This window comes from Pristiophorus japonicus, chromosome 24 (genome assembly GCF_044704955.1).
Source record: "Pristiophorus japonicus isolate sPriJap1 chromosome 24, sPriJap1.hap1, whole genome shotgun sequence".
Taxonomy (NCBI): Eukaryota; Metazoa; Chordata; class Chondrichthyes; family Pristiophoridae; genus Pristiophorus; species Pristiophorus japonicus.
This window is the reverse complement of record NC_092000.1, coordinates 19,707,720-19,721,118: the sequence shown is the minus strand read 5'-3', so window position 1 is coordinate 19,721,118 and position 13,399 is coordinate 19,707,720. Positions and strand designations below refer to the sequence as shown.

At 49.4% G+C, this 13,399-nt stretch overlaps 1 protein-coding gene across 5 annotated transcripts in view; it reads left to right on the top strand.

Annotated features, from left to right (window-relative positions):
• Positions 1-13,399, top strand: part of LOC139237979 (adhesion G protein-coupled receptor E2-like) — a 121,589-nt gene that overhangs the window by 85,184 nt on the left and 23,006 nt on the right. For all 5 annotated transcript variants that reach the window (XM_070867343.1, XM_070867342.1, XM_070867344.1 and 2 more), the window contains 3 exons: positions 2,297-2,472; positions 6,717-6,887; positions 11,141-11,344. In XM_070867343.1, coding sequence (XP_070723444.1) covers positions 2,297-2,472; positions 6,717-6,887; positions 11,141-11,344 — 551 coding nt within the window. The remainder of the gene's footprint in view (positions 1-2,296; positions 2,473-6,716; positions 6,888-11,140; positions 11,345-13,399) is intronic.

Here is a 13,399-nt window from a genome sequence, read left to right as displayed (position 1 = left end):
AGTCACTGTTGCAGTGTGGGAAACGCGGCCGCCAATTTGCGCACAGCAAGCTCCCACAAACAACAATGTGACAATGACCAGATAATGTTTTTTTTTGTTATGTTGATTGAGGGATAAATATTGGCCCCAGGACACCGGGGTAACTCTCTTGCTCTTCTTTGAAATAGTGCCATGGGATCTTTTACGTCCACCTGAGAGAGCAGACGGGGCCTCGGTTTAACGTCTCACCTGAAAGACGGCACCTCCAACAGTGTAGCACTCCCTCAGCACTGCACTGGGAGTGTCAGCCTAGATTTATGTGCTCAAGTCCCTGGGGTGTGGGACTTGAACCCACAACCTTCCGACCCAGAGGTTAATTAGATTAAAATTACCCCCGCCATGAGGTCTGTTATGTGGTATCTGTGCTTGTGGTAACTTCACTCTACTCAGGACTATGGTGATGCAGACTATCCCTTTCATTTACTTAATACCTTAGATAAAATTGTACCAAAACCAAAATCCATCCAAATACTTTGATGGATTCTGAACAACACGACGTTGCTTGGTTGGCCTGCTCCTGCCTGTTCTGAGACTTAACCCCGTGTCCAAATCTCCCCAATATTGCCCCTGTAAACCTCCATATTTAACTGGCCAATGCAAGGCATTTTCTGATTTGAACCGGTCTGTAATGTATTTGCTTCATGGGTTCTTTGCTATTAAGAACTAGTTGGTTTATTAGCAAAAGTTTAACAATCACACTACACATGACCAGTTCATCCACTAGGCTCACAACTGCATAGCTCATCCTGGATGACCGAGACCCAACTGACTGGTGAACATCATGTGACTGGTTGAGCCACTCACAATGCAACAGCTCTACAAACCTGTGAGCATACTCACCGGTGCATACATTACACGGTCCTTTATAATTTATATTTGATTTTCATCAAACAACCTTGTGTGGTTTTAATCAAATGTCGCAACTTTGTGGAGTTTTTCTCCAAACTTAGTTGCTTCACAGCCAACTGTGAAAAGTGGCTAAATAGACAAAACTATAGAGAGAGAACTTGCCTTATTGCTTTCACACAATCTTACAGCACAGAAGGAGGCCATTCGGCCCATCGTGCCTGTGCCAGCGCTTAGAAAGTGCTATGCAATTAGTCTCACTTTCCCCGTAGCCCTGCAATTTTTTCCTTTCAAGTATATGTCTGATACCTTTTTGACAATTCCTGTTCAATCCACTACGATCACACTTTCAGGCAATGCATTCCAGATCACAACAACTCGCTGCATAACCCTTTTTTGTTAACCTCATCTCTCCTCTGGTTCTTTTGCCAATTCAGTTAATATCTTGCTCACAATATCTGAATGCGTTTTTGAAATTCCGTCATGGAGGCAAATGCGGTCGCCAATTTGTACAAGGTCCCTCTGACCAGAAATGAAATTAACGATTGGTCAATCTGTGTAGAGTGATGTTGATCGAGGGAAGAATATTGGCCAGGACACTGGGGAGCGCTCCCTTGCTCTTCTTCGGAATAGTGCCGTACATACACGGTTTTTCCTCACTGAAAAGCCAGCCTGCGTCTGAGCAGCAGGAGGTTCACAGAGCTGCGTGCCGCAAAGCTTAAACAGAACATCAGTTCCATAGGATCTCTTACAGAGAAAGAAAGACTGTGTTTATATAGCACCTTTCACGATGTCCCAAAGCGCTTTACAGACAATCAAGTACTTTTTGAAGTGTAGTCAGTGTTGTAATGTAGGTAAACGCAACCGCCAATTTGCGCACAGCAAGCTCCCACAAACAGCAATGTGATAATGACCCAGATCATCTGTTTTTTTTAATGACGTTGGTTGAGGGATAAATATTGGCCCCAGGTCACCAGGGATAATTCCCCTGCTCTTCTTCGAAATAGTTTGTCGCGGGATCTTTTACGTCCACCTGAGAGGGCAGACCGGGGCCTCGGTTTAACGTCTCATCTGAAAGACGGCACCTCCGACAGTGCAGCGCTCCCTCAGCGCTGCACTGGACTGGATTATGTGCTGAAACCCTACCATTAAGTTTTGCCCCATTACCTTCTGACTCAGAGGCGATAGTACTCAGTCACTGCAAAGGAAGATGTTTGCATAGGCACGATAGGCTCAAAGCATTGCCGTTGGCCTTTGCTCCAGTAAATACATGACCCAAACCATTTGTGTAGGCCGACTAGGCCGCAAACAGTTAACAGGCTGCAGAGTGCTGGGGCGGGGGGAGCTGTTGCCATGGATACCACGCGGCCGGGATAGGGTGATGACTGTCAGATCTGCGCTGGTTCTGCAGGTTTTGCTGGCGTGGCGCTGATCGCCTTCTCGCAGGTGGACGCCGTGCTCAACGTCTCCTTGGATGACGAGGAGGGGAACCTGCGGCTGAACTCGCACGTATTGACCGCAGCATCGACCCGGAAAAACGGCCAGACCCTCGTCGAGCCCGTCAACATCACGTTCCGAAACGAAAAGGTCAGTGAGGTCTCGCAGCGAGTCTAAAAGAAAGAATCCCTTGCATTTATATAGCACCTTTCACGACCATCGGACGTCCCAAAGTACTTTACAGCCAATGAAGTACTTGTGGAGTGCAGTCACGGTTGTAATGTGGGAAACGCGGCAGTCAATTTGCGTACAGCAAGCTCCCACAAACAGCAACATGATAATGACCCAGATAATCTGTTTTAGTGATAGTGGTTGAGGGATAAACATCAGCCAGTCAAAAAACCCCTGCTCTTCTTTGAAATAGTGCCATGGGATCTTTTACATCCACCTGAGAGAGCAGACAGCGCCTCAGTTTAATGTCTCATCCACAAGACGGCACCTCCAACAGTGCAGTGCTCGCACTCCACTGGGAGTGTCAGCCTGGATTTTTATGCTCAGGTTCCTGGAATGGGTCTTGAACCCACAACCTTCTGACTCAGAGGCGACAGTGCTGCCCACTGAGTCACAGCTGACACGTTCAGTCTACAGCACAAAAACTGGCCATTCGGCCCAACTGATCTATGGCAACGTTTATGCTCCACACGAACCTCCTCCCAACCCTCACCCTATCAGAACATATGAACATAAGAATTAGGAACAGGAGTAGGCCATCTAGCCCCTCGGGCCTTCAACAAGATCATGGCTGATCTGGCCATGGACTCAGCTCCACTTACCCGCCCGCTCCCCATAACCCTTAATTCCCTTATTAGTTAAAAATCTATCTATCTGTGATTTGAATACATTCAATGAGCTAGCCTCAACTGCTTCCTTGGGCAGAGAATTCCACAGATTCACAACCCTCTGGGAGAAGAAATTCCTTCTCAACTCAGTTTTAAATTGGCTTCCCCGTATTTTGAGGCTGTGCCCCCTAGTTCTAGTCTCCCTGACCAGTGAAAACAACCTCTCTGCCTCTATCTTGTCTATTATCCCTTTCATTATTTTAAATGTTTCTATAAGATCACCCCTCATCCTTCTGAACTCCAACGAGTAAAGACCCAGTCTACTCAATCTATCATCATAAGGTAACCCCCTCATCTCCGGAATCAGCCTAGTGAATCATCTCTGTACCCCCTCTAAAGCCAGTATATCCTTCCTTAAGTAAGGCGACCAAAACTGCATGCAGTACTCCAGGTGCGGCCTCACCAATACCCTGTACAGTTGCAGCAGGACCTCCCTGCTTTTGTACTCCATCCCTCTCGCAATGAAGGCCAACATTCCATTCACCTATATTCCCTTCTCCCTCACGTGCTTGTCTAGTTTCCCCTTAAATGCATCTATGCCATTCATCTCAACCACTCCCTGTGGGAGCGAGTTCCACATTCTCACCACTCTCCGGGTAAAGACGTTTCTTCTGAATTCCCTATTGGATTTATTGGTGACTATCTTATATTTATGGCCTCTAGTTTTTGTCTCCTCCACACATGGAAACATCTTCTCCATGCATTAGTGTAACTTAAGGATTTAATGTTGGATCAGTGCTGCCTCTCTAACTAGTTTAGAATATAAAAACATGAGAAATAGGACCAGGAGTAGGCCACACGTCCCCTCGAGCCTGCTCCGCCATTCAATAAGATCATGGCTGATCTTCTACCTCAATTCCACTTTCCTTCACTGTCCCCATATCCCTCAGTATCCAAAAATCTATCGAGCTCTGTCTTGAATATACTCAAAGACTGAGCCTCCACAGCCCTCTGGGGGAGAGAATTCCAAAGATTCACCTCCCTCTGAGTGAAGAAATTTCTCCTCAGCTCAGTCCCAAATGGCCGACCCCTTATTCTGAGACTGTGACCCCTGGTTCTAGACTCCCCAGCCAGGGGGAAACATCCTCCCTGCATCTACCCTGTCAATCCATCTCAGAATCTTCTATGTTTCAATGAGATCACCTCTTATTTTTCCAAACTCCAGAGAATATAGGCCTAGTCTACTCATTCTCTCCTCATAGGACGACCCTCTCATCCCAGGAACCAGTCTAGTGAACATTTGTGGCACCCCCCCCCCTCCAAGAAAAATATATCCTTCCTTAGCAATGAGACCAATGAGCCAAAATTGCTCCTTCCCTTAAAGCCTGTTACCGCCGGAGATCGGCGGAGTGCACTGGCCGCCGATTTTTCGTGGAATGGCCGCCATTTTGAAAATTCCGCTCCTGCGGTATCTCGCAGTGACCGGCTCTCCCCCAATACCGCTCTGCTGCTGCCGATCCGTCCTAGTGTGTCATCACAGTACGCACCGCCGATGTCCCCCCCCTCCCCCGACGGCGATATTCCGCCGGGAAAATCTTCCTCCCTCCGAGTGGTGCCAAAAGCTGCCTTTCTCCGACGGCCCAGTGAGGCTGTGGGCCTTCTGCAATGGTGCTGCGGCTTCCATTAAAGGGGCGGCCGCACCGGCTTCCATTAAAGGGGAGGGCGCACTGCCGCTGATGCCATTTTTTTTTTTTGTTTGCCGACTGCCAGGTCGGGCCAACAAGTATGCCCCCCCCGGGTTCGGTCGGGCCACCTAAAGGCAGCCCGGCCGAGACCTTCCCCGGTGGCCCAGCGGACCGAACTTTAGAAACTGTGCAGGCTCGCCCCTTTAAGTGATGGGGAGAGCCGTGGTGACGCGCGCCGCGATGATGTCATCAGCGTTACGCGGATGAGTGACAGCGGCAGCCACTCTGCCCCTCCCCCCCCCCCCAACTTCCGCCCCTTAGTGCGCTCACCCCCCACACAACCGCCCCCATTATGAGCGACTTCCGGTTCGCCCCAAAAAAAAGCCAAAGAGCGGAATTTCGCTCAAGAGGCCACCTCATCCCCCCGTGCCAGTGAAAACCACGGACCCGGGAGATGGTGCGCGCGCTCCGTTTCCAGCAGGGGGCAATTTCGGCCTCTCAAACTCTACCCCAGCAATTCTTTCTTTGCTCAGTCAGGTGCCGGGCACAAGGAGAGATTGAGCACATTCGAGCTGCTGAGAACTCCACGTCTCTGCTCAAAAATGAAGTGCACACACCCTCCCCATTGGAACACATTCTGTTATGTCTTTAGATGCTCTGATAATGACTTCACGAGGCAATGTGTTGTACTCGAACTGTAGTGACCTTAGTTCTTTATGGATAACTCCAGAGGGAGGATGACACCTGGGTGGCCTGCCTTTTATACTAGGCCAGGCACACCTTTACAGGTAACCTACTAGTCTCCCACTGAGGTGCCCTCTGGTGGCACACCTTGTAATAGCACAAGCAGTAACCATGTAGGATCCATGAGACATCCCACTTCAATAAGTTCAGCACAGATAGAGGCGAGCAAGGTTTACCAAAGTGTGTGCTGGGGTTTAACCAGCTAAAGCTGCACAATTGACCCGCCCTGAGCAGCGGTAACCCCCTTCTGCTGCTGCTTTCCCCAGGATCACCTCACCACCATGTCCGAAAGAGGAAAAGGTAGTTGTCTTGTTAAAGGGAACGGGATAGACTGGAGACTAGGGGCTGCATTTTCCGGCGAAGACCGCCTCTGTTTTCGCCCCGGAGGAGCGGCAATGGCGGCGGCGAGCTCTTCCAGGCGGGCGGTCAGCTTCCAGTGCCCCGCCGGGGATTTTCGGGGTCGGTTTCGGCACAGAGCATTACCGCCTGGAAGAGCTGAGCCGGTGTGCAACGTCGCTGGTTGCGACACTGACCGACTCACTTTTTGACTCCCGCCCGATCCGTACGCCCCGCAGCGCCCCCTGCTGGGGCCGCCTGGGAAAGCGGGCGGTCCGATTTATACCGGCTGCAGTGAGGTCAGTGATGTCCACCTCAGGCAAGTGTGATCGCTTTTTCTTTTATTTTGTTTTTTGCCTTTTATGTTGGTGGTGGTGTGTGGGCTATGCGTCGGGAATGTTTCGGGTGTTTTTAGCTCAGGTTTTTTCGTCCCCCTCCCCAGGCTTCTCTCAGGGCGCTCCGAGGCCGACTGTTTCGCTCGGGTTTTTCGCACTCTCAGCCAGCCGAGCGCCCTTACAATGGGCCTTAGCGCCCCCCCCCCTCCCCCTCTCCTCCACACTCTGGGCCCAGCTGCCCAATTTTGCTGACTGAGGCGCAAACTGTTCCCAGGCGCAAACTTTACCGCCCCGCCGCCATTACCGCCCTGAAATGAGCTGAGCCGAAAATCCGGCCCTTATGGGTGCTGTTGCCAGGGCAGTGTCTCTGCTTGTAGAGGTGACTGAACGCTGCATTACCTTGTTGAGTATAAGCAAAAAAAAGTGAAGATTAACCTGTTGTCTCCTCAATCCAGGAGAAGAAGTCTCGAGTCCGGGTGGTCTGTGTCGCACTAAACCGCACAGGGTTTGGGAGCCATTGGTCGCGGAGAGGCTGCACTGTGCTGAAATCTAACGCTACGCACACCACCTGCAAGTGCACGCACTTGACCAGCTTCGCAGTGCTAATGGCACTGTACGAAACCCAGGTATAGTACACCCCGGGGCAGGGAGGTTCTTTGAGAGCTGCGGCACATCATCTAACTATCCGATACCAACAGAATGTTTTATTTCACTAATAAATTGTCCGTAGCGTTGCTCATGGCCTGTTGATAAATATAAGTGTTTATGTACATTGGCGGTCCCTGGAACGGGGATGACTTGCTTCCACAAGTTCACAGATGTTCCAATGGAGGACCCAATGTTCCAGTCCTGAACTCCAATTGAGGGGTTGGAAGATGCCTGTGCGTGGATTTTTTTTAGCGCGTGGTGACCATTGCACACCAGCCACCGCACGGCCTCGACAGAGCTAGGCCTTTATCCAGTGGCAAGGGTTGATACCAGGACGGCTGGAGACCAGCGCTGCTGCATGGACCGAGTGCGCGCACATATCGCAGTGTGGGCTGGTCCGTGCTGCCCCTGGGCCCTCACCCTTTCTAGGCCCCATACCCTCATTTGCTACACCTTCGCCCACGATGTTCCAGGGCCCGGCGCTCCAGCTCTATTGATAGCCCCGACCTGCGGTGGTGTTTTCACATATACACAAGATGGCGACAGAATTGGTAATGATACTTCAGAAACTCAGTATACATGCCACCTACTGGCCAGAGGATGTAACTATACTGTTACTTCTCTTAGGCGGTCCCTCGTATCGAGGGTGACTCACTTCCACACCAAAAAAGGATGAGTTCACAGGTGTTACAATGAAGGACCTGATATTCCAGGTTCTGAACTACATCCTGAAGGGTGGAAGATGCCTGTGCGTGCATTTTTTTAACGTGGGGTGGCCGTTGCACACCAGCCACCACACGGGCTTGACAGAGCTAGGTCTTGGTCCAGTGACAAGGGTTAACCAGGACAACTGGAGACCAGCTCCGCTGCACGAACCCAGTGCGCGCACATATCGCAGTGTAGGCTGACCCGTGCTGCCCCTGGGCCCTCGCCTCTCCTGGGCCCCGATCACACCCCTCTACATTCTCTCGCCGCTCCTCCGTCCCGACCTCGCCGCTCCAGCTGTACCTGCCCACGCTGCAATCAGCGACCTGGGTTATGGTGACGTCCAATCCAGTTGCCCTCTTCGCAGCCGTTGCCCTCCTGCAGTGCCACCGCACGTTGCTCCCTCTAATGGCCTTGCACGTTGCTGATGGTCTTGCAGGCCGGGACACTGTTACAGGCAATTGTTTACATACAGGATCTCCATTCTAAATGTTTATATAGGGCCTTTCAGTGTTAAATGTTGACAATTGAGCTTGACGATAAATCATGACAACAGAAAGTTGGGCAGGACGCACATGGGGGGGAGGTGGGGTGGCGGGGGGAGGAAATTGCAGTCGGAGATTTCCTTCGGGCGAACGGAATTGTTTTAACGAAAATATCTGGTGGTCTCGGAGGAACGTAGGATTGCGGTTGGAGGCCTAGTTACGTAGTCCAGTGTACAGGAACATGTTTTCCAGGCATGTATGTGCATCCTGGGATCACATGGGCCTGGACCACCAATCACTATGCAGTATTCTCATTGAGAATAATGGGAGCTCTGTTTGTACGGGCTCCCATTACTATCAATGAGAATACCCCCCAAAACAATAAATTAAAAAAACACCTCATATACTTAAAATTAATTGAAATTGAATTGTTTTAGAAAAGGAATTATTTTTTGAACATTTTTTTAAAAGTGTTTTAATAGGGTTAAAATTAAACTTACCTTAATGGACAGGGTTTTTAGTATAACAATAATGATTACATTTAATTTTTCTATGTTTTAAAACTCTTACGCTGGTAGAAGTAAGCTATACGCCTGCTTTTACCGGGCGTAAGAGTATGAAGGATATTCGCTGGGCAAGAGTTGGGCAAACAGCCCAATCTCTGCCCCGTGGATGTTCTTCTCCCGGAGATGTGTGCGATCAGTCAAAAGACCTGTTGACCAATCGGTAAAGCACGTTCTCGGCACGTGCACATCGCATCCCGAGAAGCGGCATTTGCGAGGCCTCGCAGGGTGCGCGTGCATCGTACGACCCAGAAAGGCCGCAATTTTCGGCCCAACATTGTTAATGAGGTGCAGACATTTAAGAAGCTGAAGCAGAGGGTCAACATAGGTGTAATTGACACGGGGAAGGCAATCTTTGCTCCTCCCAATGGCCTGCCATCCTTTCCTGAAGGTGCTGACTCGTGCACCTGTCCTGCAGGTACGGCAACCATCCATCCTTTATGTGTGAGGCTACTCTGTGACCATGGGTTCATTGTCTCTCCTCAACTCCCTTGGCCTCTCAGTGACCCTTGACACTGCCCACCACTCCATCCTCTTCCAGTGACTCTTCTCGGCATTCCATCTCTACGGCACTGTTTTCATTTATCACCGTCATAAGGAAGACAACTCCTCCCAAAGTCTCTCTTTCCATACCCACATGGTCACCTCAGGGCTTTACCCTGCTTTCAAATGGCTTCGAAGAACTCTCTATTCCCGATGCTTTTAACATGACCTTCTAACTCCTTTCCTGGCTTTCCATGGATTATTTTATCCCCTCTGCACTGTGAGGTGCTTTGAGATGTCTTCTTGGGCATGAGTACACTATAGATAAGTAAAAGGTTGTCGATAGGCTGCCCGACCAGGAAGGCCATCACAATTGAGCCTAATCATGTCTTTACCCAATATCTACATTGAACAGAAGAACAGAAGAAATAGGAGCAGGCCCTTTGAGAATTCCAAAGATTCACCACCCTTTGAATGACGAAATTTCTCCTCATTTCAGTCCTAAATGGCCGATCCCTAATTCTGAGACTGTGACCCCTGGTTCTAGACTCCCCAGCCAGGGGAAACATTCACCCATCATCCACCCTGTCAATCCCCGTAAGAATTTTGTATGTTTCAATGAGATCACTTCTCATCTAAACTCTAGAGAAATTAGGCCTAGTCTACTCAATCTCTCCTCATAGAACAATCCCCCCAACCCAGGAATCTGGTGAACCTTCATTTCACTTCCTCTATGGCAAATATATCCTTCGCTCAGTAAGGAGACCAAAACTGTGCACAATACTCCAGGTGTGGTCTCACCTGAGCCCTATATAATTGTAGTAAGACTTCTATACTCTTAAAGGGCAATCCCTTTGTAATAAAGACTAACATACAAACAATAGGGTTGACTGGATAATGAGCAGAAGTGCAAACCATGGGTGATTGCCTCTTAACTGGGTTGCCGAGGTCCGTTGAAGCCTCTCAACAACCTCCCAACTGAGGTGGACTATCTGGGCACAGATGGGAATTGAACCTGGGACCATGTTGGTCTGCGCATCTCAGTACCGTATTCCCCAGGTTAATAGATGAGCTCAGAGTGTCTTATGCCTGGTGAAGATTCTCAACCAGGGTCTCAGATGCTGGACAGGAAAATTCCAAAGGAATTCTCATCCCTCCATTTTGGAATAGACCGGGAACCATCCTGTGTGGGTCAGACTGGCAAAACAATGGATTGCAAGACACAGGATTACATGGGATACACGGCAAACAGGCCATTCGACCCAACCAGTCCATGCCGGCGTTTATGCTCCACTCGAGCCTCCTCCTATCTTTCCTTGTCTAAATCTATCAGCGTAACTCTCTATTCCCTTCTCCCTCATATGTTTGTCTAACCTCCCCTTAAATACATCGATACTATTCATCTATTTGCCTCAACCACTCCCTGTGGTAGCAAGTTCCACATTCTCATCACTCTTTGGGGAAGGAAGTTTCTCCTGAATTCCCTCTTGGATTTCTTGGTGACTATCTTATATTGATGGCCTCCAGTTATGCTCTTCCCCACAAGTGGAAACATTCTCTCTATATCCACTCTATCAAAACCTTTCATAATTTTAAAGACCTTTATTAGCTCACTCCTCAGCCTTCTTTTCACAAGAAAAAAAGAGACCCAGCCTGTTCATCCTTTCCTGATATGTATACCCTCGTATTTCTGGTGTCATCCTTGTAAATCCTCTCTGCTCGCTCTCCAGTGCCTCTATATCCTTTTTATAATATGGCGACCAGAACTGTAAGCAGTGCTCCAAGTTTGGTCTAACTAAGGTTCGATACAGGTTTAGCATAACTTCCCGACTTTTCAATTCTATATTTCCAGAAATAAACCCGAAGTTTGCGTAGTTATAAAATGGGATGAGCAGAGTAGAAGCGAGCGGCGATTTGAAGGTGTTTGAGTTCTGCGTGGAGATGTTCAACGGCGATCTGGTGTTTACAATGGTCCTCCTCCTTCTCCCCCTGCAGGACCCTTGGCATCTGTTGAACCTTAACCTCATTTCGTACATTGGAATCATCATCTCACTCGTGTGTCTCTTCATTGCGTTTGTCACCTTCTTGTTGTGCCGGGCGATTCAAGGCACGCGGACCACTATCCACGCCCACCTGTGCCTGTGCCTGTTCCTGGCAGAGCTCCTGTTCCTCGTTGGCATTTCTCAGACTAGTAACAAGGTAAGCCAATACTCAGCACCACTCTCTCGCTTAAGTTGTAACATCCGTGGACACCGGATAAATCATCATCCTAGGCGGTCCCTCGTATCGAGGATGACTTGCTTCCACGCCAAAAAGGGATGAGTTCACAGGTGTTTCAATGAAGGACCTGATATTCCAGGTCCCGAACTACATCCTGAAGGGTGGAAGATGCCTGTGCGGGGACTTTTTTAACATGTGGTGGCCGTTGCACACCAGCCACCACACGGGCTTGACAGAGCTAGGTCTTGGTCCAGTGGCAAGGATTAACCAAGACGACTGGAGACCAGCTCTGCTGCACGGGCCTAGTGCGCGCACATATCGCAGTGTGGGCTGACCCGTGCTGCCCCTGGGCCCTCGCCTCTTCTGGGCCCCGAGCTCACACCTCTACTGGGCCCCAATCGCGTCCCTCTACAATCTCTTGCCGCCCCTTCGCCCCGATCTCGCCGCTCCTGCTGTATCTGCCCGTGCTCCAATCACCGGCCTGGACCTTGATGGGGTCCCTCTTCTCTGCCGTCACCCTCATGCACCCAGCTCACGCTGTACCTTGCCGTGGTACGCTGCCACGCTGCCCATGGCCGCTGCTCGCCGTTCCTTTTATGGCCCTGACTTGCCGCTGATGGTCTCTCGCAGGTCGGGGCCACCACGTAGAGTGTTTGACCTAGACGCCAAACACTAACATTGTCTGTCTAACAATGGCTGGGTTTCAGTTCGTGGAGGAAGAAACATTAGGGGGGAAAATTGCGGTCGGGGGCTTCCTTCGGACAAACGCCTCCAATCGGAATTTGTTTTATCGAAAATACCTGGTGGTCCAGGAGGAACGTAGGTTTCTGGTCGGAAGCCTAGTTTCGCAGTCCAGCATACAGGAAACATGTCTTCCAGGTATGTATTCGTGTCCTGGGATCACGTGGGCCTGGACCACCAATGGACATTTAGTATCCTCATTGATAATAATGGGATAAAAACAGAAAACGCTGGAAATCTCAGCGGGTCAGGCAGCATCTGTAGAGAGAAACAGAGCTAACGTTTTGGGTCGATGACCCTTCATGGGAACTCTGTACTCCCATTACTATCAATGAGAACCCCCCGCCCCCACAAAACACAAACACAACACAATAAATTTTAAAAACACCTCACATATCTAAAATTAATTGAAATTGAATGTAATTAAATGTTTTAGAAAAAAAGTGATTTATTTTAATTTTTTTTAACATGTTTTAATAGGGCTAAAAATAAACTTAACTTAATGGACAGGGTCTTTAATAAAAAATGAGTGATTGAATTTATTTTTTCTATGTTTACAAACTCTTACGCTGGTAAAAGTAAGCTAGGCGCCTGCTTTTACCAGGTATAAGACTTTGAAGGACATTCGCTGGGCAAGAGTTGAGCAAATAGCCCAATCTCTGCCCCGCGGATGTCCTTCTCCCGGGGATGCGTGCAATCAGTCAAAAGACGTTTTGACAGATCGGAAAAGCTGGTTTTCGGTACATGCGCACATCGTACAGACCCAGAGAAGTCGCAATGTTCGACCCATTGGGCTAGTGTTGCCGGCTGCAAAACTGGGCCATGCTTCACCGGGCTGGGTGCAGGGTCTCAGCTGAAAAGCTCAGTAGGATGAAAGAAAGAATTCTAAACCAATAAAGGGCTGGGTGTGGGGGGTGGGGAGGGGAAGCAATTAAAATAAAATCAGACTAAAGGTTAGAAAAAGGCATGAGAGCAAAGTCCAGGTCATCAATATCATAGAATCATAGAAATTTACAGCACGGAAGGAGGCCATTTCAGCCCATCATGTCCGTGCCGGCCGACACAGAGCTACCCAGCCTAATCCCACTTTCCAGCTCTTGGTCCCTAGCCCTGTAGGTTACAACTCTTCAGGTGCACATCCAAGTTCTTTTTAAATGTGGTGAGGGTTTCTGCCTCTACCGCCCTTTCAGGCAGTGAGTTCCAGACCCCCACCACCCTCTGGGTGAAAGAATTTCCCCTCAAATCCTTTCTAAACCTCCTACCAATGACCTTAAATCTATGCCCCCTGGTTGT